At 38.5% G+C, this 25,879-nt stretch overlaps 1 protein-coding gene across 1 annotated transcript; it reads right to left on the bottom strand.

Annotated features, from left to right (window-relative positions):
• Positions 1 to 12,632: 12,632 nt before the first annotated feature.
• On the bottom strand, positions 12,633 to 25,844 carry FANCB (FA complementation group B). Its single transcript, XM_009821995.2, has 8 exons — positions 24,909 to 25,844; positions 23,913 to 24,065; positions 23,319 to 23,411; positions 18,663 to 18,791; positions 17,627 to 17,793; positions 15,041 to 15,495; positions 13,954 to 14,191; positions 12,633 to 13,053 (listed from the first exon to the last, which is right to left on the bottom strand). The coding sequence occupies exons 1-8, from the start codon at positions 25,842 to 25,844 to the stop codon at positions 12,633 to 12,635; spliced, it is 2,592 nt and encodes an 863-aa protein (XP_009820297.2).
• Positions 25,845 to 25,879: the final 35 nt, after the last annotated feature.

Raw genomic sequence — 25,879 nt, forward strand, 5'->3', positions numbered from 1 at the left:
TTTTGATTCAGGTTTGAATCACAAAGTCTCTTATCTGGGTCATTCCCAGCCCGGCAACAGCTTCAAAGCATGACCATGCCAGGGCTACCCAGGTTTGTGCGTCCTGGTCCTCCGTGTGCAAAGAGATGAATACTCAGCTTTTACCCTGGGCCATCAGTAAAGTACTCCCAAACTAGGATCTGCCGGTTAATTTGGCAAACTTTTTTTGGTAGCTATTACTGCAGGCAAGAAACTGAGACTGATAGAGAAAACCAAGGATTTTTATGAATCGGATTGTGTCGAGGGGAAAAAGAATCAAAATAACTCACAACACAAACCTGATGCTTTGTTACCAAGCTCAATGATGCTTCCAGAGATATAAATAAACCAGCGGTATAATACCCTGCCACTGTCACTTTAGCAGTACGCGGAGCTATTTATATGCACGGGAGCACTATTTCTGCCACCACATACCCCAGAGTGTTACCTCTGGCTGTGACATTGCAGCCACAGTGAAAGGCACCTCCCTGCAGGCTGGGGACATGGGGCACTCGAGGCCAGTGCAGCCCATGGCAGCTGCTGGTGGGGGGCAGAGCATCCCCAGTGCCACCGAGTCCAAAATCACGGTGAGCCTCTCCCAAGGAAGAGAGGATGCAAAAAGGCTTGGGCTAACAAAGCTCCAGTTCAACAAGCCCCAGGCAGACCCCTTCACCCTGATTTCTGCTATTATCAGTCCATAATGACTTTTCTCTCCTTGACCTTTTAGGTCGGGGCTGGGAGGGTGCAGACAAGCGACTGAGAATTCAGCAGTCGAAACTCCCAGCCCTGTCGCACCCTCCAGCTCCAGCCTGATGGAGAGGCACTCCAGAAACCCCACTTGCTCGGGGCAGAAATCTCAACTGGCCAGCATTGCACTTGTTTTTTTTGGAGCCATCCTGCCTGTTCCTCTGGTGGGTTGCAAAACACTTACTGGGCAAAGCAAACAGGAACTACAGCGAGAGGTCACCCTGAGGTCTGCCAGTCACTGAAAGTGCTTTTGGGGTTTGGTTTCATGCCACGCAAGGCCGTGCCATGCCACCACCTCCAACAACATAGACTGTGTCAGTGCTAACCAAAACAGGACCACAGGTCAGGTGCTCCCTCTTGCTTCTGCATCGGTAAGGCCTCTTCCTCCCAGACTGGTGGAGCCGCAGGTAAACTGCCTCCCAGGACTGGCCCTCGGTCCCCCCGACCTGTGCCCTGGGACCATGGGCGAGGAGCGCCCGCTGGCCTCAGCCAAAACTGTGCTGGGAAGCGCAGCGCTGACGCATGCTCGACCCTGGACAAGCACCATCCCCATGGCCAGGGATCGCCGGGGATCCCTGAGGAGCAACTGCAAGGCTGCTCCCAGCAGTGCCCACCTCCTCCATAGCAGAGCGCAGGCTCCGCAGGGGAGCACAGCGAGACCGGACTGGCAAGGCGGGACGTGGAAAGTGGTTTTGTGGTCACCTGAAACTTCCTGCCTGCGCAGCCACAAAAGGTCGTATTAAAAATTCTCTGTGCAGTTTTAAGAAAGACATCCACTGTACATAGGCACAAACAACCCCACTTAAGGCACCGTCTTATGTACCCACAGAGGCCAACTGCAGACGGATGCGGTTCAGCAAACAGCATCTTAGCCTACCGTTGATTATTAATCAGCAGATATGCTGTAGGCTAAATTCAAGTAAACATCACAGGGAGATTTAAAAACAATTTTATTTCTTCCAAGAGTATTTGAAGGGCGATATTTTGCCAACTTCAAATAATATAATGAAATCACTTTTTCTTTTGGAAATAATATTTCATTTTTCAGGTATCAAATGAACTTCTCTATTCTTTCTTCAGTGATACAGTCTTGTTTTTAAGAGCATACAAACTCAACTCAGTTTTTTTTTCCTTTGGAAAACACAAATTTCCAAATGGTTTTGTAATTGCAGTATGTTACAAATGGAGAAGCTCAGCACAGTTTACCGAGGTAGGATTTGCTCTGATTCGGAATAGATTGATAAGGAGTTCCAGCACGAAGGTGAGGTAAATCAATGCACATCACCTGCAATAAAGTTAAGACTTGTAAACGAATAAGGGAAAAGATAAACCCTGTTTAAAAGTATAAGAAACAGCTGAGGAATTTATATGCTGCTTCTTTTTTCAGTAAGTGATATAAGGTAACAATGCTGTTTAGCACCGACAGATGTCTTTGAAGCATTTTATCAGGATCAGCCATCTTGTAGAAGCTTCTTAAGATAAATAACAGGTTCTGTACTAACATCACTATCTACACAAGACCACAGAAGTATACAAAGAATGCCCCAAAGCAAGCAAGCTGATTCTCAAACTGCTGCCTCACAAATCACCAAAATCACCTCAGAGTACACTACAACTAGGTCGCTGGTGGCCTAATGCTTGTGTTCTTCATCTTTCAAATTCATGAGAGAAATAGCTTAACTACATTAATTATTTCAATATCACTTTTTCACTTAATAGTACCTGTCACAGAGAAGTTGTGTAACTTTTGACTAGGAGGGTAATGGCCAGAAAACTCCTTATGTTTTGGTTGGCACACTCAAAACAATTTGGTAATTCCTTCTGGAGATGTTAGGTCGAGTATCAGCAAGGACTATTTAGCTTTTGAGTTACTCTTTGTGTCTCTAAAACTTTATGTTAGAAGTTGGAAACATGAACTCCTCAGCCTTTCTTTATTCCTTTGCTATAATATTAAAAGAACTTCAACCTAAAAGAAAAAAAAATACACATAGTATTTCTACTATATCTTGAAAAAGGAATGGTGTTTCCTTGCCCTGAAATTATATGTAACTTTAATGATTTCTTATAGTTCACGACTGAAATCTGAGGTTTTTTTCCAGCACACCTTTGGCATCCAAAGCACATATATTACATATATTTTAGTATTTGTTCATTCAATCCTCAAAATGCGCAGTTTGCCATGAAGATTTACAACCTGAAATATCATTATCAATGACTACAACAAGCTGTATTGTTACCGTGTTGAATATGGGCACATTATTGGCCAGCTTTATTGCAAACAATTTCAAATAAAATTGAAGCATCACATCTGTTGCCAGTGTAAATAAAAAATAAGTAAGAACAGAGACTCAAATAAACAGTGACTAACTGCAAAATAAATGCAAGTCTAAATTTATTGTTGTGATTATAATTTATTAGCTCTCTGCCTTTAACTTTGGAAATTCAGCCAAGTTGTATCTACTAAAAAATTACACTAACTCCTGATAAAAGCCTGGGCAAAGGGGTAGAATATTTTTGAATCTGGGTCTGTGAAACCCATTAAGCCCCACTGCTGAGACGAAAAGCAGGTTCTGAATCATGACGAGAATGTCCAGACCTCGGGAGCTCTCAGAAAGCTTTGCCACTGTCTTAGGTGAGGCCAGGATTTAACCCAGGGAGCGTGCGAGGTCTAAAAAGGAGTTCAGGATAGGGAAAGGGGAGGCAGTGGAGAACAGGAGCATTGTGTTGCATCCCAAGAAGTGTAAAAGTTGACATTCAGAGGGGAAGGACAGTTATAGCTGTACACAGATGAATTGCCACCTCCCAGACATATGAAAACAAAATGCTGACTTGTCAAAGGTTTTGTGATTTTAAAAGCAAAGATTGTTAGTTTTTAGGCATGAAGAAAAAAATAAATTCCACAGCTGCAATACTAGCATGGGAGGTACGTGTGGTGGGTTGGACAACCCATGTTAAGAGGGCATTAAAAATAGTACTGGGCAAGGTGATAGCACATGAACGGCACATGGCAGTGTGAGAAGTGAGTTCTCCCCAGATTAGCTGGTACAATTACATGTGTATGAGCTGTCTAATATGCCACAAATTCCAGTAAGTTAAAAAAAAAATAATGCACTGCAGATGGTGTTGAAGTAATCGTTATTATAACCTCAGGCTATCCACAGTCACTTAAAACTTTCAAATCCTGGATCATTGATACTGTAAATGTGATATTGTTCAGACATGCTACTAATTTAGAGAAGGTTAATGTGGATTTTTAAAGAATCCAATTCTCTCCAAGTGTTTTCAACAGCCACTAAGAAAGTACTTCGTGTAGAAGGACGCCATTTCAAAATGACAGGACTCCTCTGTTCTTCATCCTCTTTTTGCCTACGTGTCAATTTATCAAGGAAATACACACTAGTTTGCACAAATTCCTACCTCTTTGGTGGGAAAATAGAGTAGGGATTTATTCTTTCCCCAAGCCTTTTCAGTATTTTTTTTTTTTTCAGAGAAGATTATACAGTTTGTGTTATTTCAGTGGATTATCTAGTTATAACTTCAGAAGACAATATATTCATGTTTGGGGAAATGCAATAAGCAGGGATCATTTATTCATCTTCTTTGATTATTTCTGCCAAGTCTATTTCATTGTCTAATCCTAACAAAAGGGAAAAGTTTTAAAATTAGCAATGTCTTTCTGAAGTAAAACACCCCAGTAATAAAGTACCATATATTTTACAGACTCTAGGTGAAATGTATCAGTCATCAAGCAATAATATAGGCATTCAGAGCACGTTTTAAAAAAGTCACCTACTTTGAAAAGAATGAAACTGATATATTCTTTCCTTAAAATTACTAAAAGCTAACCTCTAGCTAAAAAAATACCACGTGTGTTGAAAAAGGTGGTGTGCACTACTGAGGTACTTTGCGTTGGAATATTTCACTTAGTTTTGCAGTGAGATGGAAACACTGAGCTATTACCTCAGGAATATAATTTTTTTCATTTCTGCATTTATACAGGCACTCCTCTGGCAAAGTGGCAGGTAAAATATACTGCATTGCACATGACTTGACACCACATGGAGTAAAATGAAATTATAAATTCTTGAGCATTTTAGTTAAATAATCACAACTGAAATGCTGTGTTTGAGTAACTAAATACAAATCATGTACTTTGAGAAAGTTAGGGACATCTTTAGGGAAAAATAATCCCAACAAAACCATCAGCATTAGGCAATCGGTGATTATCCCCCACTGGAACCTGTAATTTCAGCTCTGCTGAGGTGGCAATTACTGTTAGTCGTAGGATGCTGGTTGTATTTATCTTCCTGTCATTAATTCATGGACAGCCTTTGGATGGGACGGTGAAAGACAACCCCACTCCCACATACAACATGCCCTCTACACTGACTTTCCATCATGGGTAAGAATTCATAATCTAATGAATGTGATCACAAATGTGAATTAATTCTTACCCATGCTGCATATTCTAAGAAAGTTCATGGGATCTTCAAATCCAACAGCTGCTCTCAGTGATTATTTTAGACTATGCTGACAAACAAAAAAAGAAGCTGACAAACAGGGAAGAGTGCTGAACTGGTCTGACTGTCTCCTATCATTTCTTCTTACAGTTGTGTTGAAAAATATACATTCCTACAATGTTACATGATTTTCTCTGATTTCTCTGATGCAACTATCTTGTGCAACTGATTTGGGGGGATTAAAGAAGTTGGTACATGTTATCTGCATTTATCTGCACCTGGATGATTTGATGATTAAGAAATTTCATACTACTTTGGAAAAAGAAAGGAGAAAGATTCTGCCAAAACCCCCAGAAATTCACTTGCCTCTGGATTGCTACAAAGCTTGTGTATTAAAAATTCACATCCAAATATAGATTAAAAACTGCAGTAGTATACTAACACATCCAATGGGTGCTGGATTTTCTTAAATGAGGTTGAGAAGAGGCAAAATTAAAGCAAAGGTTTAGAATGTTGTAGGCAGGATTAAAATCCACTGCCAATAAGAATAGCTGAATTAAGAATAAGCCTTAACTGCAGAAAGCTTAGGAAAAAAAATCCATCAGCTCATTTTCATAAACAGTCATTAAATACTCAGCCGGGGAAGGGGGGCGGTGTCAGGGGTGTGGACAGGAAATGTTTTTTCTGTGTTACTCAATTAATTGCTTGAGTGCCCCAGGCACTTAAAAGCTTCATCAAGGTGCGCTTTGCATCAGGGACCTGACTTGCATTTGCAAATTATCTGATTTAGCAGAGTTATATCCCTTGGAAAAGAAAATGTACCTGTTTCCTATATGATAAAGCAAGGCAAAGTTAATTTTTGCATTTTAGAAGTGATTGTCTTTCTGGTCTTCAGCATCTGATCACTGGGGTGAGAGGGGGAGGGAAAGCGTGAAGGCTCTCAAAATACACCGTGGTAAAGCCTGTGCGGAGGGAATAGCACAGACTGTACAGAAACAGCAGACTCCCACCAACCCTGAATTTTAGAAGTTTTTGACAGCTTCTGCTTTTCCGCTCACTCTCAAGAACATTTCAAAGGCAGGATTACAAAAGAAGACATCACGTGCTCGGTTGAAAACTGTAACTGGGGCTCTGGGGAGAGGAAAGGGGGCAGGTACGGGGACAGCACACACTGTTTTGAAGGACTCATTACAAAGCACTTACCTTTATACCTCTCTGCGCAGGTAAGGATCGCAGCTGGGCAAATGATTCACCACCTCTCCATTTAGACAAGAAGGAGGAGGATTAGTTAACCTGAGACTGCTTTGCCAACCTGTGGATCTGACCTAAATACCACAGTTAAGCAACAGGGTTTTGTGAATGTAGGACTTCAGGCAGGAACCGGACTGATATAAACCTGACACTTTGGCAGTCTTTGCTCTAACCAAGTGATTTATAAACATGCAACTGCCATCTTGCACCTATGAATTATGAATTTCTCAATACATTCAAGCAGTAAGGTTGTCACATACCAGAAACCTGCAGTCACAGAAAAGACCAAAGTAGTATCACCTCCTTAAAGCAATAATTAATATGACTAAACAGCAGCATTAAACCTCCTACTCTTTTGCCTTTCCCCTGGGAGGATTTGTTACAGCTTTTCTGTTGGCTAGAAACTCCTACTACGTACTGATCAAGAAGATCACCTTGTTCCCACCCAGTGGCATACCTAGAGTGCAGAGAAGAGAGTACTGAAAAAAAACCAACCAAAAACCGAAAGAAACTCAAACCACCACCAACAAAATGCTCAAACCCATGCCTTTACATCTATTCAGAATTTTAAATCCTTGCATCGACAGTTACCTTCCACTTGTTTAAAACTTCATCTCTCCCAGGGAAGTAGAGAAGGGAGGAGAGGAAAACTACCACTATTTGGATACTCCTTTTGCTGACCCTATCATCTTTGTTAATAGTCTCTAATGAATAACTCACTCATGGATAAACATGCTAGCATTATTATTTTGTCTTAGCAGAGTCAGCATGATTCAGAAGAGAGCAGTCATAAGACTGTCACAGTTCCCAAATTGTCAAGAGCTGTGGGAAAACAAAAATTAGTAGCTGAGAGAGAAGGCTTAACTCTCACTACCATGAACAACCTGGCAGCCTGTTTGTTGATCTGAATATATACATACACACACACAAACTTAAAAAGGAAATATTGCCATCCAACAGAGACTAGAGCAGACAGGTTGCTCCTGCCTGAGAGGCCTGAGAACAACAGAGAAAAATCATTACAATAAGTAAATTTATTTATCATACCAACTTGACTGGAAAAACCGAGTCCTTTGACACACAATTCCTCTTCTTAGGGCCTTAAATAATGTTGACTTTAAAAGAGCTAAGATGGACGTAAGAGTGCACTTAGGCATGATAGCTCATGCTTCCTATGCCAGATTTCCCTTTTGCATCCCAGTCTTTTGAAATGGGTGGTTATAGAGCCATCGCAAGGTACACGTCTACACGCTGATCACTGCCCTGGGCCAGAAGACTGGAACCATTCTTACAAATACCTGCCAGAAACCACTGACATTTGCTGGTTTTCAGAAAGCAAAACTGTTTTCTTGACCCTTTGGGGTCAAGACAAGTTGGCTCTGGGCATAATTTTACTACCTTGTCAAAAGTATATATGTGATAAAGGCCCTTTCTGTGTGAGTTTGTGTGAAGGGGTTCTGCAGCTCTGGTTAGAGGAATGGTTACCAGCAAGCAGCGGACTGAGGAAAAGAAGATTACATGCTGAGGAGCAGCATGTGAAAGTCTCCCAGGATCTGGTAAGCTCTGGAAACCAGTTGTCCTGTTAAATCCACCAGAACTGATAAGTTCAGAACACCAGGAGCCTGGTGGCTGCTTACAAAGCCACTACCCACGTTAGTATCAACCATGGGTTGCATTAATGTGGATCATGTACAAGCAGGTAGCAGTTGCTATATGCAGACAAAAAAACTACAGGATTACATATACACACCTGATGAAGCAAAGGGTTCTTCGGGGGACTTTCTAAACTACTACAAATCGTGCCTGACAAATTTGGTGGCTTTCTACGATGGGGTTACTGCGTTGGTGGATAAGGGAAGAGCAACTGACATCACCTACCTGCACTTGTGCAAAGCATTTGACACTGTCCCACATGACATCCTTGTCTCTAAATTGGAGAGGCATGTATGTGATGGATGGACCACTCGGACAATAAGGAATTGGCTGGAAGGTCACACTCAAAGAGTTGCAGTCAACGGCTAGATGTCCAAGTAGTGACAAGTGGCGTTCCTCAGAGGTTGGTATCGGGACTAGGGCTGTTTAACATCTTTGTCAGCGACATGGACAGTGGGATCGAGTGCACCCTCAGCAAGTTTGCTGATGACACCAAGTGTGTGGTGCGGTCAACACGCTGGAGAGAAGGGATGTCACCCAGAGGGACCTTGACAGGCTGAAGAGGTGGGCCTGTGCAAACCTCATGAAGTTCAACAAGGCCAAGGGCAAGGTCCTGTACCTGGGTCGGGGCAATCCGAAGCACAAATAGAGGCTGGACAGAGAATGGATTGAGAGCAGCCCTGAGGAGAAGGACTTGGGGGTGTTGGTTGATGAGAAGCTCAACATGAGCCAGCAATGGGCACTTGCAGCCCAGAAAGCCAAACAAATCCTGGGCTGCATCAAAAGAAGCATGACCAGCAGGTCGAGGAAGGTGATTCTCCTCCTCTACTCTGCTCTGGTGAGACTCCACCTAGAGTACTGCATCCTGCTCTGGGGCCCCCAACATAAGAAGGACATGGACCTGTTGGAGAAGAGTCCAGAGGAAGGCCACAAAGATAATCAGAGGGCTGGAGCACCTCTCCTATGAGGACAGGCTGAGGGAGTTGAGGTTGTTCAGCCTGGAGAAGAGAAAGCTCCGGGGAGACCTTACAGCAGCCTTCCAGTGCCTGAAGAGGGCCTACAAGAAAGCTGGAGAGGGGCTTTTTACAAGGGCATGTAGGGATAGGACAAGGGGTAATGGCTTTAAGCTGAAAAAGAGGATTTAGATTAGATATAAGGAAGAAATTCTTCACCATGAGGGTGGTGATGCACTGGAACACGTTGCCCAGAGAAGTTGTGGATGCCCCAGCCCTGGAAGTGTTCAAGGCCAGGTTGGACGGGGCTTTGAGCAACCTGGTCTAGTGGAAACTGTCCCTGCCCATGGCAGGGGGTTTGGAACTAGGTAATCTTTAAGGTCCCTTCCAACCCAAACCATTCTGATTAATTCTGTGGTACCTACGTAGGAGCTAGAGGTCCCAGGGACTGGGATTGGCCTCCCAGTTGTTGCTCCAGCAGGGTAATTATGAGTGCGTGAGTAAGTGAATATGTTGTGTGAATAGTTATCTGCTGTTAGTAACGGCTTTAGTAACAAAAAGCCTTCTGTTGGTTGTGATCTGTAGCTCTCCCAGCTTGATCTGCTATCATGGAAAAGGGAATTTACAGAATCAAGCATCCAACTATTTTATCAGTTATTTCTTGTTAATACTAATACCCAGTAACTAGGACTGCTGCTGCCACTAACTAATTTCATTTCTCAAATGACTTGCTCAAAAAAGTGCTTGCAGAACTCACTCTATGCAAGAACTCATTTCCAAAACTTTCTTGGAAGTCCAGAAAATGGGACTCCAACTGTTCATGACAGAAACACAGTGAGCCAACTTAACCAGTTTTCCTAGTCGGTGCAATTTAGACTCTCCATTTGAACACCAGCGTGTGCTGACATAAATCATCACGATAGATCAAATAAACTGAAGGTTAACACCTTTAGCTGCTTTTACTTCAAAAGGAAAGTTTAGGAAAGCAAGTATCTCTAAACAAGATTTCTGCTGCTGCCACTTGAAGATGAGATTCTAGAGTCTGAACCTTTGTTCAAATCTGCTCCATTTTTCCATGATTCCTGGCCAAAAAAACCCCTGTACCAGCATAAACCTTCCAAGTATTTCCAGCAGACCTTTAGATTTTGGCACGTAAAAGTATCTCCCATGCACTTTCAATACACCTAGCAATTGCATCACTATCATTGATAATTTTGCCATGTCATTATGCATTACTAGTCAGTTGGAGAACTACTCCCAGGAATCTTAGAGCTGTGAGGAAAGCTTTTAATGATCTCATCTGATGATATGCAAACTAAGCATTCATGCCTTTGGAAAGACTCTTTAGTAGGAACATGTTGTTGTATGCGTTATTATTCTACTCTAATTTCACTTCTACACTTTGGTGATTTCAGTGTTTGCTGCTTCCAAGTAACAACTCCATGGAGTTAGAAACTGGCAACTTCTGTCCTTAGCAGCTTCTCTTCATTTGTCCCACTCTACTACTTCAATAAATGGATGCAAACACAAGTGGAAGTTTCTCTTTAAAGAGAGATAGACAGATGACGGTTAGTTACAACACGACACCAGGCAGCTGCAGTAGTGCTAATAAAAATCAACCGCTGGACTGTTTACACCACTTTGCATAAACTCCTTCAAGGGCCCTGAGCTGAAGAGTAGCTTTGTTGCTCTGACAGTTTCTGCTCAGCTGGTTTACCAAGGTCTTGCCCTTAGCTGCAATGCTACAGGATTGCACTTTTAGATTTTTCACTTCATTTAAGTGTTTATAATTCAGGAACTTTCTTCTGGAAATTCCAGTGACAACTGACTGCCAAGCCCTGACAATGAGCTCTTAAGCTGCGACTGTGGGCTGAACAGAACTGCAGCATAACAAAGAAAGTTGGTTTTTTTTAACAATTCTTTCTCATCCAGTAAATTCTGAGTTTCAAATACCCGTGACAATTTCTTAAGGCATTCTTAACATGTCAATGCAAAATTTCCCTTCTATATAGCCAAAAAAGGAGACATTTAATACTTTGAGTATCTCAAAAGTGAGACTACATCACTAAACTGGGGTGAGCTTATAAAGCAGAGTGTTCTCTCATTTACTGTTTTTCTAGCTAGCGTTTTGCATTTAGATGTGCATTGGTTTACTCCTGTTGCCAGTATGAGAAGACACCTTGGACTGAAAATCACCACTCCAATACTCCTGGAGGACATACGTACAGAAGTTGAACTTTCTGATGAAAAAAAGATACAGAATTATTCTGAAATGTCAGTGTTCCTTTGAGTCAATAAATATCTTCCATTCTTCCTGCCAAACTTTTATTGTCAGAGTGCATGCTGCAGATGTTACCTGTTAAAACTTTGTTTACAGGAAAAGTGAAAAGCAAAATTTTGACAACTTTAGAAAAATGGTGATAAACACTAGGAATGTCTTGCTTACATAAAGCAGAGATAAAAGGAAGAAAATTCTTGTGATTTGGGATTTTCTAAGCTTTCTGCCCCTCACAAAGCTGAAAAATGGTGGAAAAAAATAATTAAAAAGTAACTACCTCAGCAAGTAGTACCCACAAGATCACAGGCAGTTCTTTTCCCGGATGCATAGGCGGTGTCTTCTTCAAGCCAGAGAAGGGAGGAATAAAAGACAAAGAGTTGCCCATTGTTTAACATACTTGAGAGAGGCCAAAACCACTGAGCAGCTAGTATCAGCAGACAACCATTTATGACTCAGGGAATAAGCAAACAAATCTCCTGACATGGAAGCTAGGTTAATGTCCAAGGAAGGACAGTTTCCTCCAGGATTTACCAGCGAGACTAGCCCTACCACTAGATTCTGGGTGGGAATGGACCTCTCAAACCTAAAGGCATTTTATTACAGAATGAATCTTCATGAGTTCTTGAATTTTGTAAGAGGTCTGATCTGGTTCTCCAGGTCCAATAAATACTCCAAAATCTCTCAGATCTGAGGGTGGACTCTACAAGATAGGGCTGCGAGGTACAATCAGAGTTTTCTTCCTCAAGTGGTATCATTAAAGGTTATTTAAAAGGCTTGATATATCACAAAGATAATCTGCCTCTTCTGTGAATTTGTGAAACCCCATACTCAAATTATGAATTAAAATTGGTTGCTTAACTTAGATCCTTTCTATAGCTGTCTTAAGATTTCTAAAAAAACTTAAGTTTTACCTGTGTGAACTGTGTGATCTTTCAAGTTTAATAGGACTATTTTAAACAGTACTTGCTTGTTAATTTTTTTCTAATATAGTTCATTTATAGTTCAAGAATTATGATTTTGGAATAGGACTTATTAGAAAATACCTTAAAAATAATCTTTTCGAAATCTGTAACAAAACAATGGCTCAGCTATCTTTAATATTAAATTCTTGCCAAACCAGCTACAAGTCATGAAGCAAAATACTAATATTTACCTGCAGAAATAACTGAGCTATAGAATAAAAAGTAATATAAATACCCATGAAAATATAAATATTATTTAATAGCATAATTTTAATAAAACTTTATTCAAAATAAATTTAGTAAATAGTTTCTAGGACTTGCTCAGTCTCCACGCAATCATATCTGAACTGAGCTGAGCTTCTGCTATTTTCAAAGCAATTTCCTGGTATAGGGTACCATTCATTGTTTGATTCATACTTAGCACACTCTCTTCCCGTTCGTTCTGAAGCTTCTTTCTGAATTGCTGAACCCCTTCCTCACTGTCCAGTAAAGAAGCCACAGGAGCATCGCTGATTTTCTTGCCAGGCTTATTCCCCCATGTCAAACTGTTTTCAGCTTTACTTTCTTTTGAGAAGAAAGAACTCCTTGAGGTGATAATTTCTTTTTCCAAAGCCAATGCTAACTGTTCAGTAAGTACACCTTTGCTTCCAGATCTCAGGAGTTCTACATCACAGCTTGGTGGGAGAACTCTAGTAAGGCTATGGAGGCACTGGAACAAGACAGTCAGATTTCTGTAAAATAAGATTATTATTATTAAAGCTACATTATATCTTCAAAATTCTATAGTGGAAAATAAAACAAAGCTACTTCAAATCAAACTGGGAAAAACTTATGCTGATTATGGTTTTAAGTATTATGTGTACTGTACATACAAGAGTAAGCAAGGACTTTCTAATGGCATGCACACTAGCCACTGTACGTCAAAAGAACTGACACTAAGCAAACTTCAGCAACGTATATATTCTGTGCTAAAATACATGTCCATGATTAGGGTTACATGTGCATCACTTGTTTCTTTAAGAAGCAATTAATTGTATGTGAAGGCTACATATAATAGCACAAAGGAAATGTGTTGTCCGGTCTACATTTAAGGGCAGAAAAAAAGTCACTTATATTCATAGCATGTCATTGTCAATAGGTATGTACAACATGGCTATTAGGTGGCCCACAGCTTGTCTTTTTTTAAATGGTCACTGGAGAAGAAAAGTTGCATTTAAAATCAGACATTCAAAATTATTAAAAAAAAAAAAATCAAGATAAAATAGTGCTGGTAATCATCAGGGAACGTACTCTCCCGGATACCGGTGTAGCATATACGACAGAATGACACATTCCTCATTCTAAGAGGAATGTAGAGTTTGTCCAAAGTCTTATTTCCAGTGTTTGCCCAGACAAACTCCTTGGAGTTTGTAATTCAATGTTCTAGCCTAGACAAAATTAAGCAATGCAGTTCAGGTTCTGCCATAGTTCTGATTTGAAAATAATTCTGTTATTGCTGATGGTTATCATATTATTATATTGGAAGCCTATTGGTTATGATTTTGGCTGTTGCTTATGGTACCAGTAAGAAATAAAGATAAAAAAGTGTGTATGCAAGATGAATATACTCTACACTTTTTGAGCAATTTTACCTGCAAAATAACGTTAGAACTCCTTCAAATGGATTTTTCAGGGTCCAGTTAAAAACTGTACCATACACATTTCCTGCTTTATGACAGAATATGTTGTCATGGCATTCCTTAAATGGCGTGCACTCCATTTCTCCCAGTAACCATGAATTTACTGGAGTCAATGTGCAGTCAGAAGACACAATCTGAAAGGAGAATCTGACAGATACTGCAAGGACAGCAAGTATATCTTCCATGGAACCTGCAAGAAAACACAGCAAAAAGATATTTGACCTAAATATTTTGATCATGTTGCATGCATTAAATGTGCCTAGATTTTTGGTTCACACTCCCAGTTTTACGTGAAGAGTTTGCACCTGCATTCAGGCATTTTTTGGGAATTTTCTTCTTACCTAAATTCTTATACCTACTTCTGTCAAGCCAAACAGTTAGCTGACTAACAGACCCCCACCTATATAATGAAAGCTCTAAAGATAAATGTCACCTTGCAAAAGAAAACTATTACTAGCCTCCTGTGACAGTAAGATGACATGTTGGCTTTAGCCAATGATATAGCATTAAAGGAAGAAAGAAATTAAAATTAATCACAAATGATCAAAGGGATGTTTCACTACATGAGCGGAAGCCCAGTTCAAGATCAATTCAATCAGGAATATTAAAAGAAAGGAAAATAAATGACCTTAATAGATGTGTAGATGAGGAAAAGATTCAATTACTTTGGTATTATTTAAGAGGTAATATTATGTCAGAAAAAAACAATCTATGTATCTAATCAACAGTATCTTATTTATAGAAAAAACATAGGCTTCAGCATTCTGTACTCAGACTTATCTTCAAAATTAACCTTTCCAGATAGACTTCAGCACCAATGCTGGCACAAAACCTTACAGCAACTCACTTAACATTTTTTGCATTTTGAAAAATGTTCCATCTTGTATTTCACCCAGCTTTTAATTCCCAACAGGTCTATGCAGTTCGTATTCAAAGAGACAGATGTGATTACACCGTGAAAACTTAGCTTGGCATCACCTAGAGTAAACAGACGAATCAATCATATATTTATGAATCCATATTATATCAATCCATTTACCTGTACAGTAACTATTGTCCCTTAGCATCTTTACTGAATATTTTCCATTTGAAATATCTTCCAGACTTAATAAAATTTTCCCACAGGGTACAGTAATCTTTTTGCTCTCCTGTAGACTATCATTCTGATGTTTTCGTTTCTTCGCATGTAGAAGAACTATGCAACATACACGATGAAATGCCAATAATGGTGAAAGGCTGGTAACAGCAATGACTGTCTTTGCTCCATCCAGCTGAACCCCTGAATGTCTCTTAGGAAACTCTTTTTTCAAATCATTCTTGCTATGCAAGTCCAATTTCATCTTTTTTGGAGGAGGCTCAATTTGACACGAGGAGACAGCCAATGCTGAGAAGGCTTTGTTCAGCTTAATGATTTTATTTTGACACTCAATAATCGGAGAAATCGAAGAGAAGTCTTGATCCATCACTAAAGATAAACTGACATCACTCAGTGACCTGTGAAAATCCATATAAGATGACTGCACTCCCAGTTTGTATTTTGCCTTCTGACAAATAACGAGAACTTTGCAGATATATACAGACATTTAAGACTACCACAAACTTCAGTATCATTCCAAGTTAAGTCATAGACTGTGCAAAGAGTGTAAATCCTTCAAATGACTATTTCATCTAAGCTCAGTATAAAGATTTTCAAAATGTGGAGTGAATTTTCTAAGAGCTTCTAGTAGTTAGATGCCTCATTTCAACTGAAAGAATTTGGATGTCTAATTCACCCAGAAAATGTTGAGAATTCCATATAACCCACGTAGATACTCTATGACATTTATAATTTCTTAAGAAAGACTTAACTTTCTTTTAATAAAAAATTACAGAAGGCATCAATTCTGCCCTCTTGGACAACTAAAAGCTCTTCTGATGTTCTATAGTTTTATAAATATTCAAGCAAAATTGAATGTAGAGAGTAAAATAAAAGGTTTAAAATACTATTACCTTAAACATGCAATAATTTCCTGAAATGTATGAAGTACTTTATTTATTTAACACAGGGTTCTTTCAATGAAATCCTAATATTAGTGTTTCAGATCCTCTCTTAAAGAATATTTTATCCTGTCAATCAATTCAGTCTCAAGATGACAATGACATCTGAAAGTCTTACGAATGTCTATTTTTTTTTCACAGAGAAGTATCACCACCTCATAATTGAATCGAAAACATCACTGCAATCTTGCATTAGTAGGAAGCACAAAAATAATCAATAAAGACCTACAGTGTTGGGTGTGGAGAGAAAGAAAGCCTTTCTCCCCAAAAACACAGGTCGTTGTGTATAGTACTGAACGGGAGCCCAGAAGACCGAGGTTCTGCTGCTAGCCTACCAGGTAACCTTTGACAAATGACTTGATCTTCACAGATCTTTTCTCAATTGTAAAAATGGGGGAGAGGACGATATTGCTGCTGATTTTTAAAGAATGGTTCCAAATCTGAGGATTTCAGAAGCTATACAGGAATTAAGTATTTCATTTTCAGAAACAAAGTCATCATCATCAAAGCTAAAAGAATAAACACTGGAAAGGCAAAAACAATCTCTTGCCTCAGTGGCTCTTAACAGAGGCTGTCAAGAAGATGAGGTCAACTTTCTTGTAAAGTTATAGCAATCTGGCAGTTGAGAAATAATATACCCGCAGCTCCAGCAGAACGGCCAAAGGGCGTAACAGGTCAGCTCCTTCACAGCCACTTGAATGATTTTCAGTGGCATCAATAGTCTTTAAGCTTACCCTAACACAGTCTCAGCTACACTGCTTGTGGGAATATAGGTCAAAAGGTAAGTTCTGATTCCATCAAAGTTTACATTACACAATGCACATCGTAAATTTACATTTCATGTAATCCTGTTTTATGTAATCCTGTTTTTTTAAACTGTGTTCCAAATTAGTTCCCTCCCTGTAAGGGGGAAATTACATTAGTAGTATTTACAACTAGAACTGAGCAATTAAAATGAATAGAATAAAAAAATCATTTTAAAGACAATAATAAGAATAAACAAATCCTTTTGAAGGTTTAAGTATTGTATGGCTGATTGTTCCACATAATTTACACAACACATAAGCTTAGCAAATATTTTTTCTGATTGGATACTTGACTGTAGCATAGTTCAATTCAAAAGCTGAGTATTAAGTTGATCGGAGAATTTAAAATATTTTCTTCTGCACTTCTTTAAGCAAATCACTCTTTAGGAATGGCACGATGTTAACAGTAGGGCTTCAGGAACTGTATAACTAAGACAGAGCTTTATCTACACCACATACTGATGTCAGCATAGCTATGTCAACAAGTATTATAAAGAACCATAATTTTTGTCAAAGAAAACTGTTGTAAAAAGCCTCCAGTAATGATGTGATACAACTGATTTTTGGCTATACAACACATTTTTTTGCACATTGCTAGAGAGAGACAAACAGCAGCAACGATACTGACAAAGACACACACTTGAAACACTTTATATACAGATGTTCAAAATGAGAAAGTTCAAAGCTGAAAAAAATCACTCTTGCTATTGCAGATCTTAACCTGCAAATTCAGTTTCTATAAAATAACTCAATGAAATTATTAGATAAATTTATATACTTACAAGTAAAATGATTCAGTTAGTTTTACTCCAACTACCAAGCTGTCACCCACAACACGCTGCCACAATTTCTCTATGAAGTGCTCTGGGACTTTAGACGCCAATGATGTCTCTTTACTAAGAGAATGAGGAGGATTTTCTACATCATCCCAGAGAGACACAAGACCTTCCTTACAGAAAAACGTGGTTTTTTAGATAAGTGGAGACATTAGTTCTTTTTATACTGCATTACTTCGTGTTTTACTGCAAATGATGGCTGGAAGTGCTTTTAAGATACATAAAATAAATAGTTTATTGTCTACAATAGATTCAAAAGATAGAATTGCATTTTCTTAAAACACATGGTATCATAAAAAGCACAACTTATTCTCTCCTTGTAAACATCACATGTATAAATCTTGAACTGCCATACAATTAATTGTCCAAAGAAGATTCAAGGTATTAGAATTTATTTTATATTACTGCATTAATTGCTCGAAATTTTGTTGTTTAAACCTGGCTGACTTGAAAGGGACCACAACATTAAATGAAAGGGAGATCAACTCCATTTCAAGTCAATTAGGAGGCTTCTTCTGAGCAACATATTAAGACAACATTTTCCCAACCTCCATCACCTTCTCAGCCCACAGTTCATTCTGCCCCCATTATAAAATCAATTTTGCTTACACAGATCTATGACAGCTCATTTCTCGTAACACGTTAGATCACAGACAGATATTCAATATCTAGGCAACTGTGCCAATTAAGACTGTACACTCCCCCTACTGTTTGTCACTTACTCTTTGTTAGAGGTTACTCCTCCATACAATTGAGTTGTCAGGAGGTATTGTGCAAATCAATTTCAAGTAAAGACAACTAAATTTACTCTTATCTACATACATCGACAGGTTAAATTAATGAATCACACTTAAAAAGCAGATTAATGAGTTTTGATAGTGGCAATCCCTACTGGTGAAAGTAGCAAGTGGTTGAGGCAAACACCTTCTACAAATGGCTTGGCAGAATTCAGAAGTGATCTGTACCCTCTTCTGCATTTTACCTCTTTTGCAGTTGGTAGAATATGGGTTCTTTCTTCAACAAGATCTATTAATGCTCTGCAAGATTCAAGAATAACCCTCTTTTTGAGTCCTAAATGCTGCTGTAGCTCTCGAACAGAGGTGCAACCAGCCTGTAAAAGACAAAAATGATCATTAGACATATGCTTAGGTCTACTGCAAATAAGAACTGATATTGAAGCTACCAAGATATCTTTTCAGCTTTCCATTTTTATGCAAGTATCATAAGTCCAGATCCTGGCACTCCTCAAGTAATGCTTCTAAAAAATGTTCAAGTCACGTTACTCTGCTGCCAAAATATGAATTTAAGAATCTTGGCCTCTCAATATTAAACCTAGAGTTTAAGATAAACTTCTAAGGTAAGTTTTATCAAATTATGTAGATACTCAGCCCTTTCATTATTATTCCTGCTTCACTTTTCCATTGATACCAGTTTTGATTTATTCTCAAGACTTGTATTGATTATTGGTCAAGTAAATATACTGAAGAGTTGACAGTTTACAAACAGACATAGATGCAGGTTATGTCTCAGTTAAAAACAAAAGACAAAACAAAAAAAAGAAAGAAGCATGCCAGCACCAGCTTCTTAGATTTTAAGAAAGCTCCTCAAAAGCTGTTCTCTGGAGAGCAAGATCCTGAGAAGTCCAATGCCACGAAGGAGAGAACAAAGCTCACTATTGGAATGCAAAAACAAACTGCCCACCCCCCCAAAAAACCCCCAAAACAAAATCAGCATCAATCATAACCAACTGACAAGCCTGAATAAAAAGCAGTTGTGTAAGCGAAGTGATGCACTCTGCTCAAGCTGCAAGCTGCAATGGCAAAGGGCATTTAGAGCAAGTAGCACTCATGCTAAGTTCTGTAAAAAATTTATTTGCCACCTATCAAACCATGCATCCTAAGTACCAGATTCCAAGCAATTAATTAATTTTTCAAATTAATCCAGTGCCAGACTTGAGTCAGGAGAAGAAAAGGAAGAGTTAAGAACAAAGATGATTCTACAATGCCTTCCTAATCTAGGTCATCAGAATACCAAACCATTACTTACTCCCATTGGTGAGCAACTCCTGAATAAACTGAGAAACAGAAAGCAAATGGGGAAGCACAGACTGAGAAGCAGTCAAAATGGCCAAAGATTCACTGATGTATGCTTGCTGACCAATCTGACTTTTGCAAGCCCTTTTTCCTCATAAAGCAACACAAGAAAGAGACCTGAAATTTACCACATGGCAAACTCAAGGCTGGGTAGTGCCTCCCCTCAACCCTCTCTGGAACAAGTGACATGGACATCCTTTCTGCCATATGCCAAGATGTACTGCACAACAAACATCAGCAGAAGTCACAATCTTTGCACTGTGAAACTAAGAAAATAAAACTACATCACCTTAAAATAGAAAATAAACATCAACAAAAAAACAGGGCAGTCCAGAGCCAAACACAATAGAGCTGTGAGTAAATCCAGCATGAAGAGCAGAACAGATGAATCACTGTCAAAAGCAAAGCAAATTAAGGCAGAGGCTTAGTAGTAAGTAGAACAGCCAAGTGCTTTGACACATTGCAATTAAAGTTGCAGTATTCATAAGTAAATAATTTAATACTCATACATACAGAGCTAAAACTACTGAGCCAAGAACTGTGGCACTTTTACAAAGGAAGATTCATGATTGACAAGACTAAAAAATATTGGGAAAAGCAAAGGTCAAATGGAAAAAGTAGACGAAAAAGTCAGAGGGAAACATAACTCAGAAATCTATAAACTGAAGCTGCTCATATGGTAAATAATTGGTTCTATGTTTTTCAAGTGACTAAAATTGCTTATGAAAAAATATCGAAAAGAAAATGGGCCAATCCACAGCAACAGACGGAAAAATAAATACTTAAAACTTACACTAAAAATAGTACTGAAAATCAATTGTACAGAACATGTCTTAAATAACTTTCTACCCACCACCAAATCAGCATTATCAGAATGAGAACACAACAATTAGACATCGCGGCAATTCAATAAATCAGCAGTAAGGATTAAAAAAATACCTGCCCCAAAACAGGCAAACCAAGTCAAAGGAAGCAAATTAATCATAGGTAAAAGAATTTGGCATTATAATCCTTACAAAACTGTTAAATACTTGGGGGGAGAACAGGCCAGTGGACATAAAAAGAGACTTCTGACTCGAGGTATTTCTGCCAGGACAGCCTAAAACCGTGAGTAACCTCAGCTATTGTAATGTAACTGCAGTACTCTGCCAAAGGAAGTCTTCTTCAGAAGATACTAAAACAGGTGTTAAAGAAAAAAAATCTTCAGAGGAGAAAAGGCTGGATTCAGGCCCAAAACACTGTATACAAGATAAAAACAGAACAATTCAAAAATGCACAGAGTGATATATTTTTCAATTTTACTACCTGCAAAGTGCAACTTACATGTATTACTGTGTAAAACTTAAATGCAGCCTACTTATATGCAGGGAACCATAATTCAGTTGTGCCGAAGTTCTCACATGGCTAAAAAGCAGCTATACAGATGTGAAGTAAGAGGTAAGCAACAGAGGTATGAAAAAAAGCTGCATCCGCTATTTCATTTTGCCCTCCATAGAGACTGTCAAAACAGGATTTGATTGCAAATTTCTAGAATACCTGAATTTTGATGATAAATATCAAGAGGCACCACTCCAAGGCTAAATAACCTTTGGAAATTCCCAAGCTAAGCAGGATCCATGCACTATTGCATTAAAGCAATCATCAGATGACAAAAACCAGCAAGAGTACTTCACTGTTTAGCGAAACACACAGAACAATGGAGATCTCAACAAGGAAGCAACAGTAAGGTTAATAAGAAGTATCTGCACCTACTTCCAAATTCATCAGCATGACAATTTCAAAGATTTACAGCATTAAAACATAGGAAGATTTTCAACTTGCTTACAATGCTTGTGCTATTACGTGGCTTTGAAAAATCAGAGATCAAAAAGATCTTAAAATAAATAAATAAATAAATTAGGTCTTACAAAGAATTCCGTGTTTGTAAGAAGAACTTTATCAGCAGATGATTCATGAAATCTTCAGCCAGTGGCTTGTTTCCAGCAGAACCAGTAGAATTTGCAAAACAGACTATTAATTTGATCCTAACACAGATTCAGAGCTGTACAGCTGAAAGCCAGTTGGTGTATTAAAAGAACAAAGTCATAGAACATATGTCAATGGCAGGGTGGACAATCTTCATTACAACAGTGGAAGGAGCAGCCAACGAGAGAAATTGAAATTAGTTTCTGTTTTGTAGAGGAGGAAAGTAATGTAATGACTAGGGGAAGAATGCAGCAAAGAAATCAGTTTTAAAATATATGACTACCCAAAAGAATCCAGAAACAAAAAAAAAAAAGCATTTGGAAGGAAGCTTGCACTTCTGCATGTAAAAGCCAATAGGCCTCTAATGTACAAACTGAAGAACTGTAAAAATGCAGGGTTGGAAGGGACCTCAAGAGGTCCTCAAAATTAATCTGACTTCTACTTTCTTTTGCCTTCCAGGAAGGGAAAAAACCTATTGTCCAGTGTTCTCCAAACAACAGCTTTTATTTTTTGGAATATGTGTAATATCTCTTTAGACATCTCTTTTGTAATTAGAACTAGGAAAGTCGTAGTACTCCTTTTCTTCCAGTACTAAACTTTTGCTTCATTTTTAAAGGCTGGAGATAAAACTGCCACAATATCCTACTTAAGTTTTCACTAATTCTCAGCTGACAGCAATAATTACCTCCTATCTCATACTTAAAGCACTCTTGGCAAACTAACAATAGCCTCACATCATTGACTCAGTTTGAGATTTATGCCATCTCCTAAAGCTTTTTTTTTTTTTAAAATAATCTTCTTATTTTGTCAATTCTTACCCATTTGTTATAGGCCAGCGCACAACACCGCAAAAGAACATCTTGGAGAGTATTCTAGGTGTTTACTAACAGGATGAAAGGTAGAAAGAAAGACAATGATACACTCCCATTGATTACTTGGAGTCTGGCAAGTTCCTCCCAGCTTGTTTTATAAATGATGCTAATTAAAAGGATACATTTTAGCTTCACCTACTCTACTTTGCCAAATTATCCTTATAAAACTGCTAGTAACAGGAGGAAAAACATCAGCAGGTGGTGAAACAACCATGGTCACTAATTTGGGCAAAAGTAAAAGCCAACTTGACTGAAGTCTGTGGACAAAGAAATAGACCATAACACTCTTCTTTATTTTCAGGATTAACTGCTACTCATTGGCACTCACTGGGAACTTGGCACTACACTATCTCAAAGTATGTAATGTGGAGCAAAAGAAGTAAACATTCTAATTTTATTAAACTGGTATTTAAACATCTGTGAGTAAAATGACTGTTATGAACCTTTGATAGGATAGCTTCAACACTATCTCAAAAACGTAACCATAATTAAATTAGACCCTTCCAATTACCCAAATGCATTTCTAACAACTGAAAGAACTGAAATACAGACTACCACTGATTGAAGAATGGATACTTAACAATGTTGTCTTCTCCCTGAACAACTTCTCCAATAAAAACAGTAACATTAGCATCACCCTTTAGATAATGTAATGATACAGAAAAATAATTTGGAGAAAATTTGGATGCAGAACTGTTGAGTACAAACCTGTAATCTTGTTTCAAGGGCTTGGACAGTAAGCAAACCATTCTCTTGCAATCCTTCTGCAGCAGGAACATTTTGTTTATAGTTGATACCACTCTAAAAAACCAAAACAAAACGGTGAATTAATTCAAAAGCTGAAAGTAAGGTACAGGCTATTACACAGCATTATAAAAATCTGGGGGGAAATACAGAAAACCAGCAGAATCACAGGATGTGTTTTAAAAGAAAAATATTACCTTCTGAAAGTGATTAGAGTTTGATAGTACATAATGGAAAGACCCAATTATAAGCACTATGGCCTTAATTAAGAGTTCTTAGCCAAAAGGTAAGCATTGTAGCAAACCTGTTACATACGTGAAACATTTTCAACCACGAGTTTAATTTCCCAAAAGAATGTTGATGCTATCAAGGAAGTAGAATAATCTCTTCAGATAACTTATCTTATGATTACTGTGGGGAATATTGTGTTCAAACTTGAGGGCATTTCAACAGCACACATCCAATTTCACATTGCACCAATACTTTCATGATTTGTTGAGGTTTTCTTAATTTAGTAAGCACAGACTGAATAGCTGAGAAAAGGCAAGCTGAACTTACTGCATAGTTGACCTCTCCAAGATCCGTTATTTTGAATGTACTTAACACATCTGTATTGGAGTCATCCTTAAAAAGCAGTAACAGTTGCTCACTTCCAGAGCCAATAAAATCATCCACCAGAACAGACTTCACATTTTGCCATTTGGAAGACACCTACAGCAAAAGAGGTTTTAAAATACATATATTTGAATAAAACTTGTATTTGAGATTTCATTTTGGTGAAGCTTGCTTTTTATAAAAAGGCAGCTGATTCAGGTGTACGGAATACAGTATTTTAAGAAGTTTCAAGCTTTCACTCTTACTCCATCATTTAGAGTCTATGTAACTCTGGGAAAAATTAGCCATTTCTCTTTAAAGATCACTTTCCAGAATACAGGTTGCAGAGAAGATGACAACTTTTCAGTGTACTCAAACAGCTGAATAGCTAAATGCTGTAACACTTATTTAGAACCAGTAATACTTGCAGATCAGTTAAAGACATTATACCTTTGACATTCAGAAATATTTTTGTTGCATTGCACACTTAAATATGTTTGAGAGGAAAAACGAAATTTATACAAAAATGCTGATGACTAAATAGGACAAACTTTCATTTCCTGAGTTATGCAAGTCTTCTTGACAGAATATTACAAAGCCCTAGCAGTTAACTTTCTCTTTCCTGACTTTAGGAAACAAAAGTGAAGCCTCCTCTTGTCATTTTCATGAAACAATACTTTTTGTTACTAGGTAGTGAGACTCAAAAGGCTTTTAAATTCCAGTGAGAAGTTTATGCTTTGCAAAGTTATCAGTTTACTCTCACTTTAATACAAATTATGTAGACACACTCTTAACTGTACATTAGACAGGTTATTTTAACAGAAGCAACAATAACAAAAAACCCCCAAACTATAGAACTTAAACGCGTAGCTTTTCAGTTGCAGAAACTTACAATAAGACAATATATATTAAAAAAAAAAGATACAGGAGTAAAAGGGAGCTGTTTAAAGCCACAAATACCTGTAAGCTGTCTCTCTTCTGTATAACACAGATATTTCCAGAGGCAAAAGACACAATAAATAGTAAATCATTGCTACTGGTTACAGCTGTTTTTACTGAATATGGTTTCTCATAAGGAAGCTCACAAACACCTTTAGGGAGACCATCTTGGAACCAAATAAGCTGATTCTTGTGGGTTATGGCGACAAGTGATATTCGCAGCTGTTTTTTCAATATCTCATTCTTGCAGATGTAGACAGAAGATACCACTCTGCTGTAAGCATGAGGCATAAAGCATGTGCCAGTTAGCATTTTTTGCGTTTCAATTGCATATCCAAAGAACTCACTACCCCAGATGGCTCTGTCTGAAGTGGAAAAGTCATCCTCATCTTCACTCTCTGGCAGGCAAGCAGTTCTTATCCCTAAGACAACAGTGCCTTCATCCTCAATTTCACCTGTCCACACAACAGAAGAAAGCTGAACAGGAGCACTTAGAACCGTGCAGGTGTTGGCAGAGATGTAGAACAGCTTGTTGGCATGCCTCCACAAGACTGAAGGGCCAGTAAACAACCTGATGTCTTCTTTCAGCTCATAATCCAATTTAAAATGAAAGGACTGCTCAAATTGATTTGAGCTGTGAAGCAAGAATAAAAGGTATTCGACAACATTGTTCCGTTTTTTCTTTTTCATCAAAACGCAGGGAAGAATAATCCCTGTTCTGGAATCCTTTGCGCAGCTACAACAAATTATTTCAATTTTTAAGTGACTGGCACGCATGCTGAATATTCCAGAAGACTTCTGAACAAACAGCTTAGTGTCTCTGTTGAATGCCATTCTTCTGACACATAAGTTCATTGTTTTATCAGCGGCTCCCTCCACGTGTTTTGTTTTTGACAGCTGAAATACAAGGACTTCACCATTGTAGGACAAGAATTGTTCTTGTTCACCTAGAAGCATATTTATTTATCTTTATATGTATTCCTCTACAAGAA

Source organism: Gavia stellata, chromosome 1 (assembly GCF_030936135.1).
Source record: "Gavia stellata isolate bGavSte3 chromosome 1, bGavSte3.hap2, whole genome shotgun sequence".
Lineage (NCBI taxonomy): Eukaryota > Metazoa > Chordata > Aves > Gaviiformes > Gaviidae > Gavia > Gavia stellata.

What these genes read in the sequence shown, in the direction of transcription:
- FANCB (XM_009821995.2), bottom strand. Translation starts at nt 25,844, where the DNA reads ATGCTTCTAGGTGAACAAGAACAATTCTTGTCCTACAATGGTGAAGTC. An exon ending in CCCTTGAAACAAGATTACAG is followed by an intron (nt 18,792 to 23,318) that starts GTTTGTACTCAA and finishes TGTCTTTTACAG; the next exon opens with GCTGGTTGCACCTCTGTTCG. An exon ending in GTTCTAACGTTATTTTGCAG is followed by an intron (nt 13,054 to 13,953) that starts GTAAAATTGCTC and finishes CTTATTTTACAG; the next exon opens with AAATCTGACTGTCTTGTTCC.